At 39.1% G+C, this 22,308-nt stretch overlaps 8 protein-coding genes across 11 annotated transcripts; 5 read left to right on the top strand and 3 right to left on the bottom strand.

The window, feature by feature from the left end:
- Positions 1 to 261: 261 nt before the first annotated feature.
- On the top strand, positions 262 to 7,275 carry LOC100121759 (V-type proton ATPase catalytic subunit A-like). Its single transcript, XM_016983181.3, has 10 exons — positions 262 to 2,837; positions 2,902 to 3,322; positions 3,554 to 3,848; positions 3,936 to 4,235; positions 4,445 to 4,638; positions 4,696 to 5,022; positions 5,107 to 5,486; positions 5,556 to 6,034; positions 6,107 to 6,594; positions 6,672 to 7,275. The coding sequence occupies exons 1-9, from the start codon at positions 2,656 to 2,658 to the stop codon at positions 6,583 to 6,585; spliced, it is 3,057 nt and encodes a 1,018-aa protein (XP_016838670.1). The 5' UTR covers positions 262 to 2,655; the 3' UTR covers positions 6,586 to 6,594; positions 6,672 to 7,275.
- LOC100114247 (lysine--tRNA ligase) lies at positions 7,163 to 10,311 on the top strand. Of its 3 annotated transcripts, none has more exons than XM_032596971.1 (8): positions 7,183 to 7,363; positions 7,488 to 7,640; positions 8,043 to 8,181; positions 8,255 to 8,704; positions 8,784 to 9,029; positions 9,106 to 9,722; positions 9,803 to 9,965; positions 10,036 to 10,311. In XM_032596971.1, the coding sequence occupies exons 2-8, from the start codon at positions 7,513 to 7,515 to the stop codon at positions 10,135 to 10,137; spliced, it is 1,845 nt and encodes a 614-aa protein (XP_032452862.1). In that variant the 5' UTR covers positions 7,183 to 7,363; positions 7,488 to 7,512; the 3' UTR covers positions 10,138 to 10,311. The 3 variants fall into 3 exon arrangements, with proteins under 3 accessions (XP_001607568.1, XP_032452862.1, XP_016838168.1); XM_016982679.3 differs by having other exon boundaries at positions 7,190 to 7,363; positions 7,485 to 7,640; XM_001607518.6 differs by lacking the exon at positions 7,488 to 7,640 and having other exon boundaries at positions 7,163 to 7,363.
- On the bottom strand, positions 10,179 to 11,866 carry LOC100121737 (deubiquitinase OTUD6B). Its single transcript, XM_001605297.6, has 4 exons — positions 11,593 to 11,866; positions 11,084 to 11,513; positions 10,787 to 11,009; positions 10,179 to 10,716 (listed from the first exon to the last, which is right to left on the bottom strand). The coding sequence occupies exons 1-4, from the start codon at positions 11,672 to 11,674 to the stop codon at positions 10,531 to 10,533; spliced, it is 921 nt and encodes a 306-aa protein (XP_001605347.1). The 5' UTR covers positions 11,675 to 11,866; the 3' UTR covers positions 10,179 to 10,530.
- A 27-nt stretch (positions 11,867 to 11,893) lies between these two features.
- On the top strand, positions 11,894 to 13,577 carry LOC100680357 (THAP domain-containing protein 2). Its single transcript, XM_003427098.5, has 6 exons — positions 11,894 to 12,188; positions 12,276 to 12,479; positions 12,561 to 12,647; positions 12,744 to 12,812; positions 12,896 to 13,196; positions 13,268 to 13,577. Exons 1-6 carry the CDS (start codon positions 12,109 to 12,111, stop codon positions 13,295 to 13,297), a joined length of 771 nt encoding a protein of 256 aa, XP_003427146.1. The 5' UTR covers positions 11,894 to 12,108; the 3' UTR covers positions 13,298 to 13,577.
- Positions 13,578 to 14,116: 539 nt separating this feature from the next.
- Positions 14,117 to 17,839, top strand: LOC100121703 (RUN domain-containing protein 1). The gene is made up of 9 exons (XM_031923479.1): positions 14,117 to 14,667; positions 15,114 to 15,207; positions 15,280 to 15,444; positions 15,533 to 15,710; positions 15,793 to 15,887; positions 16,120 to 16,875; positions 16,944 to 17,041; positions 17,125 to 17,219; positions 17,291 to 17,839. The coding sequence occupies exons 1-9, from the start codon at positions 14,501 to 14,503 to the stop codon at positions 17,395 to 17,397; spliced, it is 1,755 nt and encodes a 584-aa protein (XP_031779339.1). The 5' UTR covers positions 14,117 to 14,500; the 3' UTR covers positions 17,398 to 17,839.
- LOC100121686 (protein aveugle) lies at positions 17,559 to 19,003 on the bottom strand. 2 transcript variants are annotated; one of them, XM_001605247.5, is made up of 4 exons: positions 18,493 to 19,003; positions 18,315 to 18,376; positions 18,115 to 18,228; positions 17,559 to 18,034 (listed from the first exon to the last, which is right to left on the bottom strand). In XM_001605247.5, the coding sequence occupies exons 2-4, from the start codon at positions 18,351 to 18,353 to the stop codon at positions 17,858 to 17,860; spliced, it is 330 nt and encodes a 109-aa protein (XP_001605297.1). In that variant the 5' UTR covers positions 18,354 to 18,376; positions 18,493 to 19,003; the 3' UTR covers positions 17,559 to 17,857. The 2 variants fall into 2 exon arrangements, with proteins under 2 accessions (XP_001605297.1, XP_031779357.1); XM_031923497.2 differs by having other exon boundaries at positions 17,559 to 18,055; positions 18,493 to 18,725.
- On the top strand, positions 18,746 to 20,652 carry LOC100114282 (PEST proteolytic signal-containing nuclear protein). Its single transcript, XM_001607526.6, has 3 exons — positions 18,746 to 19,093; positions 19,618 to 19,850; positions 19,954 to 20,652. Exons 1-3 carry the CDS (start codon positions 19,033 to 19,035, stop codon positions 20,188 to 20,190), a joined length of 531 nt encoding a protein of 176 aa, XP_001607576.1. The 5' UTR covers positions 18,746 to 19,032; the 3' UTR covers positions 20,191 to 20,652.
- Positions 20,653 to 20,774: 122 nt separating this feature from the next.
- On the bottom strand, positions 20,775 to 22,259 carry LOC100121670 (40S ribosomal protein S26). The gene is made up of 3 exons (XM_001607490.4): positions 22,104 to 22,259; positions 21,302 to 21,610; positions 20,775 to 20,854 (listed from the first exon to the last, which is right to left on the bottom strand). The coding sequence occupies exons 1-3, from the start codon at positions 22,242 to 22,244 to the stop codon at positions 20,822 to 20,824; spliced, it is 483 nt and encodes a 160-aa protein (XP_001607540.3). The 5' UTR covers positions 22,245 to 22,259; the 3' UTR covers positions 20,775 to 20,821.
- Positions 22,260 to 22,308: the final 49 nt, after the last annotated feature.

Below are 22,308 nucleotides of genomic sequence, written 5' to 3'. Positions count from 1 at the left end.
CGCGAGAAAAGCTCGCGAACAAACTTTCCGGGGGGAAAAAGTTTGCCGAGCGCTCGGGTGTATTTTCAGAATTAGCACACGTATGTGCCCGAAAGTTTTACTGATGCTGACCGGACAAGTAGCCTCGCCACCCCCTTCATGACTCGTTAACCCCATTTCGGCAAAACAACCGCACTAGAGATCACTCGCAATTTCAGCCTATCTTTTTCTCGCGAAATTCTCGTTCTCCACACCGATACAAAAAAAAAAAAAAAAAAAAAAAAGAATAATAATGAACTCCGTCGCAGGCTACACGTCTCAATATACTACTCTCGACCAACGTGCGCACGACACTGTAGTATAAGGTATGCGGCTGCACGAAAAGGCTGTGCACGCAATTTCCGTCGTCGCCCTGTACAACACAGACATATAATCCGAGAGTTGATCGGCGACGCGGACAGGCCGACTCGAGGAAAAAAGGACGACGAAGAGTCTTGAGTGGGTATCGGAGACACGGGACGCGATTCCGAAGCTCATGCGCATTTCCGCGAGCTTTCGAGCTGCGGCTGCCGGTCGCTCAGTTGCAGCCCCGCTACGTCGACCGATCGCATCGAGTGTGCTCCGAGAGAGATGGTTTTTGGTGTTTTTTTCTTTTGTTTTGGGAAAAATTTTATCCATGGATTTGAATCGGTGAGACGCTTGGCCAAGTGGTTGTGGTAACTGAAAGTGCAGATACGGTGGAAAACGATTTTTTGTGAATCGGATGCTGCAACGATTTTTAATCTACTTGTTTTCGTTTGCGCGTATAAAATTCAGATCTTCTGAATACAATTCAACAATTACGCGTGTAGTCGTAGTGATCAAAGTCATGGCATCAAAGAAGAACGCCCGAAAGAGGGTCAACCTGAAATCCGTGGAAATAGAAACGAAAACCCTCGTCGACGAGGCTACCGGTCATTTGAAGAGTGGCATCTACGACAAAGCTTTGATACTCTACACGAAGGTTAATTGGACTAAAATTGCACTCTTTGTGTATAGAGAACACTTTTGCTTCTTTGTGCAGGCTTGCACTTTACCGCTTACGGTCATGCGTCAATTAAGTAGAGAGCGATTTTTACTTGCCGCTTTTTCTCTTTTCTTTGTGATGCACGTGTGCGAGTTGTTGAAAATGTTGTCGGATTTATCGTCGAAAAGATTTTATTTGCAAAGCGATGGTAATTTTTCTTGTTTGGGGAATAACCGTGCAACGAGGATAATAGGCATTTCGTGCAGTAAACGAATAAGTGACAAGGTCGGTTCCCATTTCTCTAACCATATAATAACTATGCATTCAATTGGAAGCACGATGTAAGTAATGTGCAGCTTTGTCGATGGCAGGAAATCGACTTTTGCAATTTGTTGTCCTTGCTCATTCGATTTGTTGGATGGTATATTAAAAAAATTTATGGGATGGATAGATAGGATTAATATACAGTTTAAGTAGTGTAAGCTGGGATCGGCCGGACGAAGCGCATACATTGCATGTATTTTTGCGCTTACTTGATTAGATTATATTTCTTGTTTGGGCCAATTATTAATTTTTCCCTGAGATTATAATTCTTACACGTAGCAATAAAATAATAGTTTTGCGTTTTAAAAATCAAGACAAGAAGATGACTTCTAAAACGGAATATTTCATAGAGACATTAGATAACTGGGTTATCTTTCCGGTACATTTTTTTTTCCCCGTGTATTACTCATACGCGTGGGAGAGCTTTGCATAGGGCCTTGACTGCATCGGTAACATACAAGCCAAAAAAAAAAAAAAAAAAAACTTGAACAAAAGTAGAACAAAACCAGTTTTAGTTAGCTTTTGTTGTCGGAGCTCGAAGAGAAAAAGGCTCGTATGTGCTCGGCGCGCGCTGTATAAAACAATGCAAGGCACAAAGGTGATCGCGTCGGGTTCAAAGTACTCGGCTGCGCCCGGCGCAACAAAGCTCCATATCCGCGCGAAAGACTATAAGAATAACTCTCTTCGTTGAATTCGACGCGACAATTTTTCGTGAAACAGGGAACCGAATTTTTTCAAATATTTTATTTTGTAAATTTTTCATCGAATTAACTATGCTTCAACAATATAAGTGCCTAACTAATTGAACAACATCCGAAGCGAGCGCCATCACTCTCAACGTATTTCAGAATATCTACCGAAACCGCTTCATTCGAGCATTGCAATTTCCCTTGGAAAAACTAGGGGCAAATTCAAAGTGAGAAAATTATACGTCGTGAGGCGCGCAATCAAAGGTGGTACATATGACGCATTGTTGACTGTTACTAAGGAAACACTGCGCGAGGCGGCCAGGAAGGTGTCGATAATATCCACACATTCTTTCACCTCGCATACCGCCATGCTCGATCGCTAATTTATTTACAAGTTTCTCTATACTCTGCAAGTTCTGTCAAAGTGCAAAGAACATTCCTGCGAGTCTTTGTTAGCTTAGTCAAAGTCGAAAAATCGTCCAAGTCGTGGAACCGAAGTGAAGTACGAAGTAGAAGCGATATCAAGCTCGAGCTCTATACGGCTGACCTACTAAAATTCCAAACCAGCTTCGCGTACAATAAATTCGCCACAAAGTTGGAATTCTATGTTCGCGTAAGCAACAAGTGTCGCCTTACACCTATTAAATCATTCTAAAAATGGCCGAATCGGAAGCCCAAAAAGCCACCGAGTCAAAATCCGACGCGCCGACAGTAGTGGTCTCCAACATTCTCCGACCAACCCTCCACGACAACGATTTCCTGCAAAGCTTCGTCCGCATCGGCCTCGACGAGACGCCCGAACCCCGTCACAGGACTTTCGCCGAGGAGAGACACAAAAGGTATAAATATACCACTGCACCTCACCCAGCGAAAACTCGGCTTTAAAAAAATCTCCCCTATCAGAAAGGAATCCTTAGCAGCCGGTCCGATCAAGCAAATGGGCTACCAAGAGTCCGAGGCTCGTCGCTCGTCACGAAGTCGAGAGAAGCGCGGCTCCGTCGTCCGCGTCGGCAGCCTGCACAACAACGGCAAAAGCGTCCAGGAGATCCTCCAGGAGGAGATGAAGCTCCAGAAGTCGAAAAAACGCCGACGTCGCAAGAGCGACGCCCACAGGCAGGAGGAGGTCTACACCGACAAGGACAGAGCCGCCGCTGTCAACATGGGCAGCAGGGATATCAAGCAGTCGCTGAAGCTCAAGAGGAAGCAGGACAGGAGTAAAGCTCTGCAAATACCCGAGGAGGCCGAGCCCAGCGCTATGCTCGCCCTGGGAATGAGGGAACTGAGATGCGGCAATGTCGACGTTGCTGTTAATTGCATTAACAAGGTGGTTTCGAGTATAGTTCGGGTTCTCCTTACTTTTGTGTGTATGAGCACGAATCTTTTGCTTTTCTGCATGAATATATGCGTTTTTATTCTCGTTAGACTGTAACGGGCTGCGGAAACGAGGAAAGCTCGACTTGGCTGACGTTTCTTACGCCGAGAGTTAAAACGTTCCTCGTGAATACTCAACCGAGACAAAGTACTCTTTTAACATAAATATTCGCCGATCCAACAGGCTCTAGAGCTGAGTCCAAACGACAAGAACGCCCTGATCGCCCGAAGCCGTTGCCACCTGTTGTTGGGCGAGCCGCAAAAAGCTCTGGAAGACGCCGAGGCAGCTCTGCACGGACGTGCCAAGGATCCGCACAACGCCAAGGCGCTTTTCTCCAAAGCCGAGGCTCTCTACCACCTCGGCGATTTCGAGCTCAGTCTGGTCTACTACTATCGCGGCATGAAGATCCGGCCCGAGTTCGACCAGTTCAGACTCGGTGTGCAGAAGGCCAAGGAGGCTATTCAGAATATTCTTGGAAGTGAGAATGCATGTTTTTTTTGTTGTTTTTTTTTTATTAAACTAAATGTACGCGTTATTTTCTATACTTATTCGTTGTAAATGCTAGGCAACTCGGTACCGGCACCGAAAAAAACCGACAGTCGCACGGATGAGCTTCTCGAAGAGGGAACATCGGCCAGGCCGAAGACTTGCAGTCCCATGACGGTTCTGGGCTCGGAAAAATCGGAAACAAAATCGGTAGCCAAGTCTACGGAAAGCAGGAAAACCATCTCTTCGAAGCAGAGCTCCACGTCGATACACAGACGGAAAGCACACCCAGTGAAGAGGCCCAGCACTCAGGAGCTGCAACTGCTGGGTCAGCTGAACGTGGATAAACGATACCTGCAGAATTTCCTAAAGCGACCTGGTGAGCTTTCGTTCGATTTTTTAAACTAAAATTCACTTGCCGCATTTTTAATCAAGTGAAGAACGTCGCAATCGGTCGCTTGATACCCGCAGCGAACTGTTGATATGTTCATCGATCGCCTTCCATATCTGTATGCATGTGATGTGACAAGAGCAGAGTATATAACCTTGATTGCGCAAAACCGAATCGATAATACGAAACTAAAAAAGGCATCATGCCGAAGCTGAAGCGGATAGACGATAACGACCTGGAGACTGATTACGGTTTCGTGCACGGAGTCTTCGGAGCGGTGATCGTAGCCGATCGCATGAGAGGCAGCGCGATGTACGAGCTGGTCAAAGTCGGTCACGAGAAGCTCCTCGGTGAAGTAATTCGGCTGAACGGTGACTCGGCGACGATTCAAGTCAGTTCATGTGTGCGATCAATGCAGAGGAGAATGTTTAAAAAAAATTTTACTCAGGTCTACGAAGACACGAGCGGCTTGGCCGTCGGTGATCCAGTTCGTAGGACAGGCCGGCCTTTGTCGATCGAATTGGCGCCAGGTCTTCTAGGTTCGATCTTCGATGGGATCCAGCGTCCGCTCAAGGACATACACGAGATGTGTGGCTCGATCTACATTCCCAAAGGAGTTGGATTGCCGGCCATATCGAGGACGACTCTGTGGGAGTTTCACCCGATGAAGCTGAGGAAGGGCACCTGTCTCACCGGCGGAGACGTCGTTGGTCACGTCTACGAGAACAGGCTGATCAGGCACAAAGTCATGCTGGCCCCAAACTGCCGAGGAAAGGTGCGCGATGATACGGCTATATAGAAGCAGTATAATGAAAAGCTGAAAAAAGAAAAAAAGTAAATTCATCGAAATACCGTATAGCTGACTTACCTGGCACCTCTCGGCTGCTACACCGTCGACGAGATAATCCTCCAAACGGATTTCGACGAGAATCTCAGCGATCACTCGATGCTGCAAACCTGGCCGGTCCGGCAGGCTCGACCTTGCGCGGAAAAGCTCAAGAGCGTACAGCCTCTGCTGACCGGTCAGCGAATTCTGGACGCCCTGTTTCCCAGTGCTCAGGGGGCAAGCGTCGCCCTTCCCGGCGCCTTTGGCTGTGGCAAGACAGCTCTGGCGCAGGCTCTAGCCAAGTACTCCAACTCGGACCTCGTGGTGTACGCGGGTTGCGGCGAGAGGGGTAACGAAATGGCCGAGCTGCTGAGGGATTTCGGAAGACTCGAGGTCCAGGTCGACGACGTGAGGTATACGATATCGGAGTATATATAGGTATGGAGTATATATAACTACTCCGTCGTCTCGTCCCACATCAGAGAATCGATAATGAAGCGAACGACTCTCGTGGCCAACACGTCCAACATGCCAGTGGCAGCCCGGGAAGCTTCGGTCTACACAGGCCTCAGCCTAGCCGAGTACTTCCGAGACCAAGGCTACAACGTCGCCCTCATGGCGGACTCGACCTCGCGTTGGGCCGAGGCTCTGCGCGAGATCGGCGCGCGTTTGGCTGAGATGCCCGCCGAGGCGGGATACCCAGCTTATCTGGGCGCCAGACTCGCCAGCTTCTACGAGAGAGCCGGGAGAGTCAGGTGTCTGGGGAACCCCAGGAGAGAAGGATCCGTCAGTATCATCGGAGCTGTCTCACCGCCGGCCGGAGACTTCTCGGACCCGGTGACCAATGGGACTCTCGGAGTGGTCCAGGCCTTCTGGGCTCTGGACAAGAGACTGGCCGAGAGCAAACACTTCCCGGCGGTCGACTGGCTGAAGAGCTACAGCCGATGTCTGGGAGCGCTAGGTGAATCCTGAGCGTGATCCTAGCGACATCTTTGACTTATCTTACATATGTATACTCTTGTACTCTCGTTAGGAAGGTACTACGACGCTCGCTTCCCTCAATTCACCGAGCTGCGAACCAAAGCTCTGGAGATCCTGCAACGTCAAGCGGAAATCCAAGAGCTGGTCCAGCTGATCGGACGAGCATCGCTCTCCGAATCCGACAAGATCCTCCTGGACGTCGCGAACATTCTGACGGATGACTTCCTCCAGCAGAACGGCTACTCGGACTACGACAGGTTCTGTCCGTTTTACAAGACCTACGGCATGCTCAGGAACATCCTGGCCTTCTACGAAATGGCGAGCGAGATCCTGACGAAGGTCGACCGAGTCGCTGAACGGGAGAAGAGGATTACGTGGGCCGTTGTGAAGAGGAAGGTCAAGGGGCTCTTCGAGAGGCTGAGCATCATGAAGTTCCTGTGTCCGGTGGCGGACGGCGAGAGGCTCATCCGAAGGGAGCTAGACGGACTGTACGATGATATGGAGCGAGAATTTGGGAAATTTAAAGAATAACTTTTTTATGTAAATAGCGAGGACAAAATAAGAGTTTATGATGATTCTGTGCTCGAAATGTAATACGATTTGTCGTGGGATTTCAGATCTGAAGGCGGCGCATCAGGAATCGGCCCAGCACATCATAGCGCACGCAGAGGAAGGCGTCAACTTTCTCAAATCGCGACAGGAGTTCTGGCGGCAGCAGCGAACTGATAGACCTTCTCAATCTAGGAAGAAGTAGAATATTTACTTGTAATACTTAACTGTGTAATATGTACAGTTCAGGAAATAAATATTTTTATCGACTAATGTGTCCATTACAAAAATTTATCGTGAAAAATAGCGACTAGTCACAGGCGGATACGTCGGGCCATTTTCAAAATCCGTAGTGACAGCCAAGTAGAAGTGAAACTTTTGAAAACAAAAATAAATAAATAAATAAATAAAAAGAAAGCACCTATAAGAAACAAAGCACGCGCTCCAACAATTCAAATCGCCCGCGTCTGGCGCATGCATCGTCTGCTAAAGATGGCGGGAAGCCAATCGCGTAAAACGCCTCAAAAAATAGCCAGGCTGTGCGATTACTATATATACCAGTAGCTAACAGACGGCCACGAGGACGACAAGACGATCCTTTACCTCGCACGGCGACGGCTCAGTAGCAGGCACGCAACGCACGCTGCCGGAAGTTCGGCCTGTCGTCAAAGACTGTAACAGTCGGATTATCGCATCGTTATTACAAAGTATCCCCCGAGATGGCTGATAGCGCGGCGCCCGGCGAAAAGTTGTCGAAAAAGTGAGTAGAAGCTGCGCCTTCGCGACGCTGGGAAAATATAACCTTAAAGCTGCTCTTCTCTTCGTGTCTATGTTGCATTACTTGATTTATCTGATCACTGTTGACGTTGAACGATCTAAAGCAGCCGGTGAGAGCTCTTCGCCGAGAAGATGTTAGGCTCGATGCTGCTACGAAGCCTTAGGGCCTGTAACAGGGCTTTGCCGGCTACGGCGTTAACGTTCTGCGAAACACGTTGCATCTTGCGTCACATTTCCATCTGCCAGCCTTTGCATAAACAGTGCGTAAAATTTCTAGTGTTATCTAGTATTAATTGTACATGTGAGAGAGGGAAATGAGAGCCGCCTGATCAAGCGAACGTGTTTCGGGGGATTGAAATTGGGGTGTGATTATATACTTGCGACTTACCATAAGTATGATGGCTTAAGAGTGCACTCTACTGGATTAGCTATTTTTGGATCTCGCTGGCATTTCCATCTATGGTATCCCTTTTTTCTTCGCTGACATTTCTTTGGGGTCCGTTGTACTCTCTATTATGGAAAGTCTTGATTTGTTTCAACTTTAAAGTTTTTGACCGCCTGTCAGTTGGGTGTACTCTTTTTGGTTGATAATTTCTTAGTTTGTACCTGATCGAATGAGGTTTGAAGAAGTGAGTTGATTTTTTTGTCAATTTAATTTTTAGTGAGCTCAAGAGGAGGCAAAAAGCGGAGCAAAAATTAAAGGAAAAGGCAGAAAAGGAAGCTGCCAAGAAGGAGGAGGTCAAGGAAGCTAAGAAGGAATCGGCTGGAAATGAGATTTCTGAAGAAAACATTAGCCCTAATGTACGTAGAACTTGACTCTAGATGACACTTGTACTTTTGTCATTTACGTATAATACCTTGTTCTTTTTTGCAGGAGTATTTTAAGCTTAGAGGTCAAGCCATTGAGAGGCTCAAGGCCAACAATGACCACCCCTACCCACACAAATTCCATGTGTCGATATCCTTGGAAAACTTCATTGAGAAGTACAGCAATAAGGTAGCAGATGGTGAGATGCTGGAAAATGAGTTTTGCAGTATTGCTGGCAGAGTGCACTCTATCAGAAGAGCTGGTGCCAAGCTTATCTTCTTTGACCTCAGGGGAGAAGGAACTAAAGTTCAAGTGATGGCCAATGCCAGGCATTACTACGATGAGGAGAAATACGTTGTAGATACTGACAAAATCGGCCGTGGTGATATTATTGGAGTAGAGGGATTCCCCTGCAAGAGCAAAAAGGGAGAATTCTCAATTATGCCAAAAAGCATAAAGCTTCTCAGTCCCTGCCTTCACATGCTTCCACACTTACACTTTGGACTGAAAGATAAGGTAGATTTGAGTTTGCAATAAGTATGAATGAGAAATTATGAGAAAACTAAAATTAATTACTGATGACTGTACGTTTTAGGAAACGAGGTTTAGGCAGCGTTACTTAGATCTTATCATAAACGACAAAGTGAGGCAGAAATTCTATGTTCGCGCTAAAATTATTTCTTATCTCCGCAAATTCCTCGATGATCTGGGTTTCCTAGAAATCGAGACTCCAATGATGAACATGATCGCCGGTGGTGCGACGGCTAAACCTTTCGTTACGCATCACAACGACCTGAATATGGACCTGTACATGAGAATCGCTCCAGAGCTTTATCACAAGGTGATGTTTGTGTGCAAGAATCATTCGATTATTGTACGAGCACTGGTTTTAATTCTATTATTTTCATTTTTTGTAGATGCTTGTAGTTGGTGGAATTGACCGAGTGTACGAAGTCGGCAGGCAGTTCAGGAACGAGGGTATCGACATGACGCATAATCCCGAATTCACGACCTGTGAGTTCTACATGGCCTATGCAGACTACAATGACCTCATGTCCATTACTGAAGAGTTGGTCTCTGGCATGGTCAAGACCATACATGGAACATACAAAATCAAGTATCACCCAGATGGGGAAGGCGGCGAGGAAGTGGAGATCGACTTTACTCCGCCGTTCAAGCGAGTCTCCATGGTTAAAACGCTGGAAGAGCTGTTGAATGTCAAATTCCCCAAGCCAACAGAGTTTAACACTCCCGAGACCAACAAGTTCCTTATCGACCTATGCGCAAAGCACGAAGTTGAGTGCCCGGCGCCTAAGACTACTGCCAGGTTATTAGATAAGCTCGTCGGAGACTTCATTGAGGAGAAGTGCATCAATCCTACGTTTATCATGGATCACCCACAAATCATGTCGCCACTCGCTAAATGGCATCGTTCTGAAGCTGGTCTTACGGAACGTTTCGAGCTTTTCGTAATGAAAAAAGAAATCTGCAATGCTTACACTGAGTTGAATGATCCGTTCGTTCAAAGAGAAAGGTAAAACGATCAGTTATTTTGCGAGAAAGTTTATTGATTTTTAAAGAGCTTATAAAATTACGCAAATATGGCAATTTCAGGTTTGAACAGCAAGCCAAAGACAAAGCAGCCGGTGATGACGAAGCACAATTAATCGACGAGAACTTCTGCACTGCTCTTGAATATGGATTACCTCCGACTGCTGGATGGGGTATCGGAATCGACCGTCTCACGATGTTCCTTACGGATTCGAATAATATCAAGGTAAGACACATATACACGCCTTTTGACGAATTTTACACGATGTGCTGATACTAATGTACTATCTTTGCAGGAGGTACTGTTCTTCCCTGCCATGAAGCCAGATGATCCGAATAAAAACAAAGAGGCAACAGAAGAAACTGCTGCTGTAAATCATCAGCCAGAAAAAAAGTAAAATTCAAGGAAGGATTTTCGTTAAAAAGTGAATAAAAATAATTTATCAAAAAAATTGTTTTTATATTTCTCTGTCTGATTCTTAGAGATAAAGTAAAGACAAAGACTTGAAACATATTTGTAATTTAATTATGAGAATTAAAAATACATTTCATAATAAATTATTTTTCATCAATGCAGTAGATTAAAAATTTTATAAGATCTCCTAACACCAATAAAGTTTAATATGCATCTGTGAAAAATAATTGTTTTAAAATTGATTTGTACACAAGTTGTTGTATAATTAATCTAATCAATCACGCCTTTTGGTAATTATCAAAATTGTTGAACTTTTGTTTGAGTTGTGCAGTAGGCTAGCACTTATTTTCTTGAAAGAAAAAAATTGGCAGTTAGATCAACTATCTGATTTTTCTAAATACTTGGTAACTGAATTATAATGCGCTCCTAACTGATACATATGTCGATGGTATGTTAGAATAAGTTTCCTAGTTGGCTCAAATTCAGCACCTACTAAGTAGGGAACACCGCTGGCCTGAATTACTTCTATAGGACATTTGAGAACACATGACAGTACTTGCAGCTGTAAAAATATTTTTATTTAGGAAATTCTTAGGATATCATTAACTCTGTATCAGTCATCATATACATACCTCAATGGCTCCACCCCAAGTACTAGTCTCAGCTACATTATCACAATATTTTTCGTACTGTTCAATTGACAACAGCTCATCTGAGTCTGGATTATCAATGAAGGGTAAAAAGTTATCTGTATTTTCTCTTAAGTATATGGCAGTCTGTCTTCTAAGATCATTGAGATCTAAAGTTGGTGTATTTCCTATTACTTTCAACTGATGAGCAACAGCATTATAGAGGCTGCAAATGTTCAAGGAATAAATTAGTCTTTAACAAAACATTGCTTATATTTATAATAAAAAAAATCACTTTACCAGTGTCCGTCACTAGGTATTTCATGTATCATCAAATCCCTCTTTACTAAAATGTTTTTTATTGCTTGTATCTCAAGATTTCTTTTTCCGTGTACGTTCAAAGCCTCTTGTTCAATTATTCTTTGGTTCCTCTCCCTCTCTGCAGTCTCTTTCTTCTCTCTTCTCTTTTGGGCTTTAGAAACTCTACCTGCACTCTTAGGTTCCTCCTGATTATTTTGTTCATTAACAGGTGTACTATTTTCATCAACCGGTGAACCTTCTATTTCAGCATCAGTTTTGTCAATGCTCATATGCGATAATTTGAATCTTGCCATCTCTTCATCTTGCTTCTTATTCAGATCATACTCCAATTTTACTATTTCCTCAGTGATTTCTTTTTTCTTCTTCTTGTCTCCTTTACATATAGATTTCTTGAGTACCTGAATTCTCGCTAAAATATAATAAATCGTTATAATACCTGTTGGTAAATGACATCAAGCATCTTAACTTTGACAACTTCAAAGGCATACCTTGCAGTTCTTTTCGTTCTTTCTTGTGAACGATAATCAAGTCTTCCTCCGAGGATATTATAGTTTCTCCGTCATCAGCCATTTTTATAAATAATATAAATTTCGTTTAATACCGCGGGTACAATGTTGCACAAACAATAGTCAATTAAGGTAAAATGTAGAGGTTAGGATCCGTGAAAGTGATGACTGAACGCGCGCATGTCTCGCACGACTGTGCATCTGCATTCCGCAAATGTAATACTTACTGAGTTACTGCCATGATACCAGGCCAGCTGATGTGGGGGAGGGGGGGGGGCGGAGGGGTGCATATACCTATACTATATAGGTATACACGATACATTATTTACGCCGTACGCATGTGCACATGTGTTCGCGGTGTTGCATGCATGTCAAGATTCTGCGTAAAACTGCATCAGCCACCACGTACTTATTATTTGTTTTGATGCGAAAAACTGGCAAGCAGTCCGGTGTTTTTAACGATGTAAAGTGTTAAATTTCGATATAGAATTGTGCAAAATGCCAGTTAACTGCTGTATTCCCAGATGTAAATCGAGTCGGGAAGTGCATCTACCGGACTTTAAAATCTCTTTTCACAAGTAAATATTAAAAAAAAGAAAAGTTATCTGTAATTTTGGGGGTTCTGTTTGCTTAGTAAGATAAATTTTCTATAAATAATTTTACAGGTTGCCATCAAGAATTGAAGATAAGCAACAATGGGTTGAAATAATTAAGAAAAAATGCAACTATGAGGTTAAAAAAACCTCTTATGTATGCAGTTTGCACTTTCAGTCAGATTGTTTTCAATATGGTGGGCTTTGTGTTAATAGAATGTTGAAAAAAGGGTCTGTCCCTTCAATATTTTTCTCTGATGTTAAGATCTCAAATGAGTAGGTAGAAATTTATATGAATCTTGGTTATAAAATAATAATATGCCAATAATGTCTAATTATTAACTGTATATTTTTCAGAAAAAAGATTGAAAACAAGAAAAAACTGGATGTAAATAATATTAATTTTAATAATATGATCTCATCACCAGAAGAAAAACTACAAAGGTACAGATGATATATAGAAATACTGTATACTGTATAGGACATATATGGATACAAAAAAATGTAGTCAAACTTTTGCATTATTTATCTATATTGCAGGGTGCCAACAGAATTAAGCGTACAAAATACTACTTCTAATAAGAGGGTTGTTAAATGCCATTCTGATAAGTAAATGCCATCACATTTGATTGTCATTTTATTTTGCATTTTTCAATTGAGTACAATGACAATAACTTTCATGTCTTATACAGAGGCACACAGACAGAAGAGTGCAAAGTGAATTTACATGATAAACCTACTACTTTGATAAATATGAGTAGGAATAGTAGGATGCATCTCATCAATATAGACCTGGCACAAGTTGAATGCTCTGTACAAGTTAGAAACCTTCTTCACAGAGCAAAGAAAGAAATCATTGATAGCAGGAGGAGAATTAGAACTTTGCAGATGAATAAGTACAGATTGTTGAAGAGAGTCAATTCTTTTAAATTGCTATTGAAAAATTCAAGGAGGCAAGCTTCTATGACCACAGCTGCATCAAGTGCTCTAGATGTAAGGTTACAGCATTGAAATGAAAAATCCAAATTTTCCTCTTTTTAATAAAATTGATTTTTTTATTTCAGCATTGTTACTCCTCAAAACGCAAAGATTAAATATCAACCATACGAGAATGTGGGAAAAGGTATAAAAAGTATACCTGCGCTCGTTTTGCCGATATTAGCGGTAAAAATCAACCAATAAAATCGAGGCTAACAATTTTATTTTCCAATGGTAATACTGTTGGATATAATTTCAAGGAAAACCCCATTATGAGTCATTATATTATTTTGTTAATCATATATATATATATATATATATGTAAGTATATATGATGTTGTGATATGATCTATTTAGAATGTAAATTTATATTTCAAATAAAAAGATTGACGTTAAAACATTCCGTTTTTTTTTATAGCAACCAAAGCAAAACTGTGAATAATTTGAAAACAGCTGCAAGCTCTTTATGTCATTACCAGAGCGCTCTCCCGCATGCAAGAGTCTCTCCTTATTTCACCCTCACGATCAAAGACAGCATACTTACTATTATATAGCATCTTTTCGTATTTTCGTATTTCGTATAGGTTTACTTATATACTGGGCTGATAGCATAATAATTGCAGACGACATTCTGTCATCTGCTATGAGCATATATGCTTTTTAAAATACTTCAAAACTTTGTCCAATCATGCGTGCACAAACGGTTTTCAAAAACTTTACAAAGTCAATATATTGTATTCTAACAGAATAATAGTTTACGCAACGAATTGCATACCGCATTACAATAAGTACTTACCTGCATTTTTACCTATCAAAATTTGATAACAGAAGTCTGGCAGCGTGTTATGTATATAGGTATGTATATGCATACACACACGTAAACAGGTAACCGCCAGATGGCGCAGCAGTAGAAAATTCACTTTGTATTTCTGGCTGGCGCAAGCTGATGAGCGCGAGGCTCGACGTAAACGAAATCGATTTTCCAACAAATCGCGAACAGCCGTGTCTATCTCCTCTCGTCATGGACGCAATTTGAAAATTTCACCTCTGAGAGACTCCGTCAGTATTTTCTTCATCTTTCAAGGACGATCAAGTTCCAGGACTACAAATGACTCGACGACGGCACAAATCATTAGCCCCAGAAAACCGAAGCTAGAGGTTCGCGCGCCCGGATAATTCGGTTAGTTATAGGATCAATTAGTCGCAGGAAGCGCATGCTGATAAGATAGGCCGAGAGAATTCGGGTCTGTGGCCTGTCGCGCAGGAAGCCCGATACTTACCTCTTCTGTGAATGAGGAGCTGCAGGAAAAGCGAAAAAAATGGACGAGAACACCGCGACCGAGGAGCTGCAGCGCAGCATGAGCGAGCTCGACATTTCCGAGGACAACGACAGTCCATCTGGCGAGAGGTGGGATCCCGTCGGGGCTAACAACGGGGATGATGATGATTTCGCTCTCGAGTATAAACATCAGCACAGCATGGAGAGGTAATTACTTTTCTCTTTGATTCGTCGTTTTTATGGCCTTTTCAGTGAAACTATAATATACTTGATAGCACGGGTGTGTTTGTGTTCACTGGTGCCTTTGCCTCTTCAGTCTTTAAATGCCATAAATTATAAGCAACAGTTTGTCTAACTGCAAGTAAAAAGAAAAGAGTGTATATTTGGTAGAGATAAAAAGGAATTGTGTATTTTACTTTATAATACTACCGCCAGAGTATGATAATGGATTAAAATTGTCAAATAATGTTATATTTGTTAAATAAAATGTGTGCCAGAACTACTAGCTACGCCTAATGTGATGAATTGAATTGAGAACAAAGTTGTATACTCTTTTTTTCTGTGTCAATAGAGCGTAATATCAGACAATTGTATTGTCTGTATGCGCAAGGGATGTTTTCTACAGAATAATCAATAGATACTCATAATTTCAGTCATTGCAGTGAAATGGAAAAACTCAGGATGTTGGAAGAGGAGCAAGAAATGCTCAACTCATCTCTCATAGCATTGACAACTCATTTTGCACAGGTGCATTGTTTTATATATTAAATGTTGATTGTTGGAGTGAAATAAGTATACTAATGGATTCGTTTATTTCAGGTACAATTTCGATTAAAACAAATTTGTGATGCTCCGACAGATAAGAAAGAAGAATTATTAAAAGAACTGGAGGAGTTTGCATTTAGAGGTATCCCTGATATTCAAAGCAATCTTATTTTCAATACAAGGTCATCATCCCCATCAAGTCCTAGTCATAGACATGATGTAAGATTTTTAAATGTTTACCACCTGTAATTATTTGTCTTACCTTAATCAACCAACACTTTATTTTTCACAATATATATATATCCAGTCCATTCAATTCGAGGATAAAGAAGCAGATTTGAAAATGGAAATGCAAAGAAATAAACAAAAAGAGTTAATATGCCAATTGAAATCTCAATTAGAAGACTTAGAAAAGTATGCTTATGAAACTGGCGCTGCAGACTTACCTCAAAGCATTGTTTTAGAAAGACAGAATTTGATAATAAGTGAGTTATTTCAAATGCAACAGATGTTATTGTAATAGGAGTATTTTAAGTGATGATAATCATTAATAACACTTAATTTCAGATCATTTAAAAGAGAAATTAAATTTTAATGTAGAAGATTTTTCTAAACTCTCAGCAGATGATCTGAGGTGGCAAGTAGATTTTGCTATTAACCAGGTAAGTTATATTAATATATATATATATATATATATATATATATATATATATATATATATATATATATATATATATATATATATATATATATATATATATATATATATATATATATATATATATATATATATATATATATATATATATGTATATATATATATATATATATATTTTAACTTTAAGTAAACTAATCACGGTTTACTTATTCTAATGAGTCACACTTTCTAAACAGATTGTTAGTCCACTGAAGATGAAAGAGCAGCTCATAACTCAATTAAAAACTCAAATCACTGACTTAGAAAGGTTTATAAATTATCTCCAAGGTGAAGTCAGTACTGAAACTTTAGCCTGCACTTGTGCTTGTCCAGTTCATACAAATGGACCAACTCAAAATTACAATGCAAAAAAATCATTCCAAAAAGCTTCCATGAGTGAAAATACTACTAGTTTAAGCACAGTTAGAAAAGTCGTAGCTCTACTGCATATGTATATAATGTCGCAAATGGGTTGTGGCAGTCAAAGATCTCACAGGATTAAGAAAAAAGATACATTATACGGATGGCGCGATCTCAGAACTCGTTTAGATATTGCAGTGGAACATGTACTTGAGACTATTGCAGAAAGTGAATATTGTAGCAGTAGAGGCAATATGCTTGAAGATATTTCATATAACTCGGACTCGGATTCTGCGGCGAATCAGTACGATGCTAAAGTAACGTTAGCCGTCAGGAAACATCTAGCAATCTGTATTCGAGACTTGATGCAACATGGTACTACAACTGATGCTACTGTAAATAGCGTTGTTCCTTTCGTCGGTTGCTTTGCCCAGCGTACTTACAGCCCTAGCAATTTCATGCATGTTTGGGAAATTATACTAAAGTATTACGAGATAAAAAACGGTCATCGCTATAATTCTAGTCCAGCTCAGAAACTATCCCAGAGCTTTAATTTAGATCTGAATGGAGGACAAATGGCTTCTTCAAAACAGGTTTGCATTTATCATACAAACTACATAATTTTGTATCTGAATATTAACTTTATCAATTAAAATTTTAGAACCTTCTAATCACCATTGGAAATATCATAACTATGCATACACCTTACAAGAGAAGCTTTGATTCTAATTTCAAAGCTTTTATATGTGCTGCTTTAAAGTAAGCTTTTTCTCAGTTTATTATATGAATAAAATAATTTACAAACATTCCATTGCTAATCCTCAAAACTTTTATGTCTGAAGTGCAAATAAGTTGGTTACATGGCTAAAACTTATACTCCAGTGCCAGTATTTGTTGGAAAACTATTATATGCCTTGGAGTTATGTTATCAAGACTGGTATGCAAAATGTTATTTCTTTGAATATTTCTTTGAAATAAATTTCTTCTGATTGCATTTTTTCCTTTTAGGCTTTCAGGATGCCTTCCATACTTTGGATAAATTAACTAAACATAAATTTGATTTACCAATAGATTTGGCAATTCAACAGTTCCAAAATATCAAGGAAGCATTTTAACTGATGGATCCTTATATTTTTATTTATTTGCCTAGTTGCGAGGACTCTTAATGAATTTTGCTAAAAATGCTTAAATTTGTATGAGACAAAAATTATAAAATACGAAATTCATCAAGACTTAAACAGCTGAATAGATATTCAAAAATTAAATTCGATTCTAGTTCTTTTAAGGATAATTTTTTATTTGATATTTCATTATGGCAGTATTATTTACATACATTGGATCAAAATGTATTAATGTAACATTTTATCCCAAGAATCTCTTATTTTTAGTTGTATTTAACGTACAAAATACTATCCAAATTTTTTTTGTACAAACTTAGTTAATGTATTATCAAAGTTTTTATGTAGCCTCTTTTTTTCATTGATTTAGTGTTACATATGTTACGTATTTTATATTCTACCTAATTGTTATAAAAATAAATGACTATTATACACGCAATTTGACTTATATTAATAATTAATCATAGTTCATATTGTTACGTCTTTCGATATCCCTGATTTCCAAGATGTCAGTTTTCAAATGTAACTTCATGATTTCCCTCCAAATATCCATTCTGTGCTCTTTATCTTCAATTCCTAGTCGCATCAAAATATTTTCATTCAATCGCAAAAGTGCTCTTCCCGTTATGTCATGCTTAAAAAGTAAGATATTGATCTGTTTATTATTGTAATGGGCTATATTTATCCTGTAAAGTAATGCAAAAATAGACTTACATATAAAAACTTTTCATGATAAGATTGGTAGTAGTCACTGCAGTGCCTTCGCAACCATTTTTGTACATCCAATACATTCCACAAATATACTGGACGTGGTCTGGCTGTCCTATTCTGTATATTTAATAATAAAAATATAAGTGGGAACTGCAAGTTTTTTTTAAATTTCAATGCAGCAACAAGTAGCAATTGTTGTTTACCTTTGATTTGTTGTTGGTATTAACAACTTCCTCTACCATGATAGCTACTACTCAAATGAATACTGCAATCATACAAGTACAGAACAGTAATTAATCGTTTGGACCAAATAAAACCTAATGTAAAACTGTAATAACAAAATTATTTCATTTATACTTTAAAAATCTCAAACATTCTAACCTTCTTGACGACAATGAAATATATGATATTTGGAATCGTAGATCGCCTCAATCTAAGACAGCAATATTCATTGTGCAAAAAAATTGCCGTGCACTCGTTGATACTTATAACATTTTGTTGGTTTAGTATTACAAACACACGATAACGACGAGAAAACTTGTTCTTTTTGCTCCAAAACGTTTGTTTACAGGCTAGTTGTGAACACGACCACACAAATCCACGCAGATGGCGCAGGAATGAGAATCCGAGTGCTAGTTTTTTCTTCGCAACAGGGGCGACAGGGCACGTGCCATAAAAATCTCTAGCGATGCCTAGTTACCTTTTCTCCAAAATGTACGCCAGTACGCATAAATGACGCTGCGTATCGACTCGGAGTTGGGTTGAGCCTAGCTTGTATAAAAATCTAAGGTTTTATTCGGTTTTAGCTACGTTTTATGGAGATCAGAATAAGAGAGTCGACTACCTAACGGAAAAAAAACAGTCTGCACGACTTCAAATCAAACCAAAGACTGAGTTTGAAGATCTACTTATCTCGACAACATGTCAAAAAAAAGCGACTACAGAAGGGACGACTACGATCGGGACTACAATTACAGAAAAGGTTTACTTATCGCACTTTTATTCACAGTGATATTATTCGATGACCGTTGATAATACATTCTTTGCAATTATTTAACGCTAATGAGGAGGCATCTGCAAATAGAATAATCATTATATCACTATGTATCTTTGGAATTTCAAGCATTCATAGAATCATATTTATATTGTAACATATTTAAAGAACTGCTTTTTTCTTTCAAAATAATGATTTTCCATTTAATGCTGCTCCATTACAACATCACTTTTCCTCTCAAAAAAGTCAAAGGCAATTCAGAAATTATTATGTAAATTGTAAGTAGCTCTCTATATTTGTACTTACTTAACTGTTGATATCGTAGTTAGTTCTGTCAATTTCTCAAACATTATGGGCATTTTTTCTAGATTGATGTCGAGGCTAGAGAACGCGTTCAATTAAACTCAGTCAAAAAAAATAGTAGTACACTTGGTACTACTAAAAGCTTCCGGTTAATTTGTCTGTCTTATTTTTAACTTGATCTGAACTTTGCCAGTGTTTGACGTTGTCAGGGTCAAGTGCCTACAGAGGAGAGGACAGAGACAGAAGGAGGGAGGATGACGATGAGCCACGGTCTAGGGATAGGTCACCACACAGGCCCCATGATCGACATGAGCTATCCAGCAGTTCCTATCAACCACAGTCAGGGAAACAGAAACTGGTCTTTGGTTTTGATAAGAAACCTCCCAGTAATGATTCCAAGAAAGGCGGTATACAAATGAAGCTGGGCAGTGGTAGTACTTCAGTGAGTATTGAAATTTATATATATATATATATATATATGCTTATTATCTATCAAACTCTGTAGTTATATGTGTTACTTCAACAATACTTTCAATTACTTGCAGAAAGTGTCTAAACCTCCGCCTAAAAAGCATACAATAGCTTCGGTCTTCAATAATTCTGATGACGATGAACCTGAAGAGATGCCTGCTGAAGCCAGGATGAGAATGAGAAATATTGGACGTGAAACGCCAACATCTGCTGGACCCAATTCATTTGGAAAAACGAAACAAGGCTTCTGTGATTCTAAGAAAATTTTTGAAAAAACTCTGAAGAAAGCTATGGAAGAAGCAAATAAATGATTCTACTTTACCTCCTTTAAATTAATTTTTCACATAGTTGTTATAATTTGGAAGTAGCCAGAATTCATTTAATTTTTTGCCACTTAGTTGTTATTTTTCTATTGTGTAATGTGTGGCAAAGCAATAGTAACTAATAAAACTTTTATCATCGATAATACCATTGTTAAAAGAAAGAAATTCTTCTTTAAATTCAATAATATATTATAAAATTAAAATTTTATAAGAAAATTATTAAAAAAAAGTACTGGTAGGCATGAAAATATTATCATACTATAGTACAGTAATCATTTTTAATCTGACAAGGTTCCAATAAACTTCTGTATTTTATATCATCTAACAATAGTATTTAAATTTCAATATTTCACTATTATAAAAGTTACTCTTCTGAATCTGTGTTAACATTTACTTTATGAAAAAGGTTTGTTAAAACTAAAATGCAAAATAAAAATAATTATAAACCTTTTTGCTTTTTCTAATTAGAAATTCCTTTGATAGTTGAATAAAAATTGAATAACTAAAAACATCTAAATTTGTGTTTAGTTTAAATTGGTAGGGGTAGGTGTGAAAACTTTGAACTTTACACATTTGTTTTTTTGATTTTTTTTATTTGTAAAACTTATTTGCAGTACAGTTATTTCCTGTTTTGCTGTCCTTGACGCATGTCCTGAAATAAAAATGGAATTCAATTAGATGGTGTAACTTAAATTATAATGGTAGATGTTATAAATTACTAATTTTCTGACTAATAGTTATTGAACTTGCAAAGGTGATTTTAGCTGATATCATGATTTTTAAGTGAAATGTAACGTTTTTACTAAACAAATTTTTTGAAAATAAAAGGAGATTTCAAATTGACAAAAATACATTATTGATATACTAGTCAAAAGACACAACTCATACTATGCACTTATAAATGTTCACATTTATATTTATGGTATTACTGTTATACTTATTAATCATTTTTATATTTATTATTTAAAGAACACAATTAAAGTTTGAGATTAATGGCAGTATGATCATTCCATGTGGTTTTTGGCCACTTATACATAGCAAATACAAGATATTTGGCTAAGTCAATTTGCATTATAAAACTTTTTAAGAGCATAATTACCCTGGGGAAGTTGCGAACTGGGGGTGTCCTGATACGCCTATCAGCCTTGGACCTGTTACGCACTACTTTGGAGTGAATTGCGCAGGACACACAGTAGTGCAGCTTGGCATAGAGTTTCGGTAGCTGGTACGGGCTGTACACACTGGCATCAGTGATATCACGAACAGCAGCAGCTTCGACGATATTACGGATGACGAACTTCTTGATCGCCTTGTCCTTAGGGACACATCGAGCACAGTTCGTGCAACGAACCGGGTTTACGTGACCCCGGCCGTTTTTGGCCCGTCCTGCATTCCTACGTTTCCTCGTCTGAAAAATAAATTATCGATTATTTTAAAATTTAATTAGTTCTAACAAATGCCTTGACTATTGTTTAATGACACTTTAGCATTATGTTTGAGCGTGTTCTATTTCAGTTGCAGTAAACAATTGTGTTGTTACAGCGCTTAGTGATTACTATGCTGTCGAAGTTAAATTAACGAAAAATCATAATTTTATACTTTTAAACATTTTTATAAGGATGGTAAAACTTAATAATTAGACACTATATTCACGATTTCCCACTGATTTCCTTATGGAGTCGCAACTTTCTAAGTCTTACTAATAACCTATACCCCCGAGACCACATGGTATGTTAACAAGTGTTGAAATAACGAAAAATCACTTTTAATTCGAAAAAAATATATGCACTTATTAGTTTAACATTAGCGCAGTATCTTATATTGACAAAATTTGTTAATTTAAATTATTTATACCGATAAAAAACCTTATTTTATAGAGCACAAAAATCTACGATACTCACCATTTTGCAGGTTACCCGCAAGAAGAACCGGACACGGAATCCGACAAAACATGAAGGCGTCGCGAGAAGCAATACTGCGTTAGTCAAAAACTGTTTTCGATATTTCCGGTACACATCAGGAACGAATATTTGAATATACATATCGGACAATGATATTTTTTTCTTATTATAGCAACAATGATTGGTATTAATCAAATTACACATA

Source organism: Nasonia vitripennis, chromosome 2 (genome assembly GCF_009193385.2).
Source record: "Nasonia vitripennis strain AsymCx chromosome 2, Nvit_psr_1.1, whole genome shotgun sequence".
Lineage (NCBI taxonomy): Eukaryota > Metazoa > Arthropoda > Insecta > Hymenoptera > Pteromalidae > Nasonia > Nasonia vitripennis.
Note: the sequence above shows the minus strand (reverse complement) of the source record. Positions and strands in the feature narration are given on the sequence as shown.

Excerpts from the sequence above, each read along its gene's own strand:
- LOC100680357 (XM_003427098.5), top strand. The coding sequence starts at position 12,109 with ATGCCAGTTAACTGCTGTATTCCCAGATGTAAATCGAGTCGGGAAGTG. Across the intron at positions 12,480-12,560 it reads GATGTTAAGATCTCAAATGA|AAAAAAGATTGAAAACAAGA; the intron begins GTAGGTAGAAAT and ends TATATTTTTCAG. Across the intron at positions 12,648-12,743 it reads CCAGAAGAAAAACTACAAAG|GGTGCCAACAGAATTAAGCG; the intron begins GTACAGATGATA and ends TCTATATTGCAG.
- LOC100121703 (XM_031923479.1), top strand. The coding sequence starts at position 14,501 with ATGGACGAGAACACCGCGACCGAGGAGCTGCAGCGCAGCATGAGCGAG. Across the intron at positions 15,711-15,792 it reads AAGACAGAATTTGATAATAA|ATCATTTAAAAGAGAAATTA; the intron begins GTGAGTTATTTC and ends ACTTAATTTCAG. Across the intron at positions 16,876-16,943 it reads AAATGGCTTCTTCAAAACAG|AACCTTCTAATCACCATTGG; the intron begins GTTTGCATTTAT and ends TTAAAATTTTAG.
- LOC100114247 (XM_032596971.1), top strand. The coding sequence starts at position 7,513 with ATGTTAGGCTCGATGCTGCTACGAAGCCTTAGGGCCTGTAACAGGGCT. Across the intron at positions 9,030-9,105 it reads CTCCAGAGCTTTATCACAAG|ATGCTTGTAGTTGGTGGAAT; the intron begins GTGATGTTTGTG and ends CATTTTTTGTAG. Across the intron at positions 9,723-9,802 it reads CCGTTCGTTCAAAGAGAAAG|GTTTGAACAGCAAGCCAAAG; the intron begins GTAAAACGATCA and ends TGGCAATTTCAG.
- LOC100114282 (XM_001607526.6), top strand. The coding sequence starts at position 19,033 with ATGTCAAAAAAAAGCGACTACAGAAGGGACGACTACGATCGGGACTAC. Across the intron at positions 19,094-19,617 it reads GGACTACAATTACAGAAAAG|GGTCAAGTGCCTACAGAGGA; the intron begins GTTTACTTATCG and ends TGACGTTGTCAG. Across the intron at positions 19,851-19,953 it reads TGGGCAGTGGTAGTACTTCA|AAAGTGTCTAAACCTCCGCC; the intron begins GTGAGTATTGAA and ends AATTACTTGCAG.
- LOC100121737 (XM_001605297.6), bottom strand. The coding sequence starts at position 11,674 with ATGGCTGATGACGGAGAAACTATAATATCCTCGGAGGAAGACTTGATT. Across the intron at positions 11,010-11,083 it reads ATACCTAGTGACGGACACTG|CCTCTATAATGCTGTTGCTC; the intron begins GTAAAGTGATTT and ends GAACATTTGCAG. Across the intron at positions 10,717-10,786 it reads CTTGGGGTGGAGCCATTGAG|CTGCAAGTACTGTCATGTGT; the intron begins GTATGTATATGA and ends ATATTTTTACAG.
- LOC100121670 (XM_001607490.4), bottom strand. The coding sequence starts at position 22,244 with ATGTATATTCAAATATTCGTTCCTGATGTGTACCGGAAATATCGAAAA. Across the intron at positions 21,611-22,103 it reads TGCGGGTAACCTGCAAAATG|ACGAGGAAACGTAGGAATGC; the intron begins GTGAGTATCGTA and ends TTTATTTTTCAG. Across the intron at positions 20,855-21,301 it reads CAGTTCGCAACTTCCCCAGG|GACATGCGTCAAGGACAGCA; the intron begins GTAATTATGCTC and ends TTTTTATTTCAG.
- LOC100121686 (XM_031923497.2), bottom strand. The coding sequence starts at position 18,353 with ATGGTAGAGGAAGTTGTTAATACCAACAACAAATCAAAG. Across the intron at positions 18,229-18,314 it reads ATACCAACAACAAATCAAAG|AATAGGACAGCCAGACCACG; the intron begins GTAAACAACAAT and ends TTAAATATACAG. Across the intron at positions 18,056-18,114 it reads ATCATGAAAAGTTTTTATAT|ATCAATATCTTACTTTTTAA; the intron begins GTAAGTCTATTT and ends AATAATAAACAG.
- LOC100121759 (XM_016983181.3), top strand. The coding sequence starts at position 2,656 with ATGGCCGAATCGGAAGCCCAAAAAGCCACCGAGTCAAAATCCGACGCG. Across the intron at positions 2,838-2,901 it reads GCCGAGGAGAGACACAAAAG|AAAGGAATCCTTAGCAGCCG; the intron begins GTATAAATATAC and ends CTCCCCTATCAG. Across the intron at positions 6,035-6,106 it reads CCGATGTCTGGGAGCGCTAG|GAAGGTACTACGACGCTCGC; the intron begins GTGAATCCTGAG and ends TACTCTCGTTAG.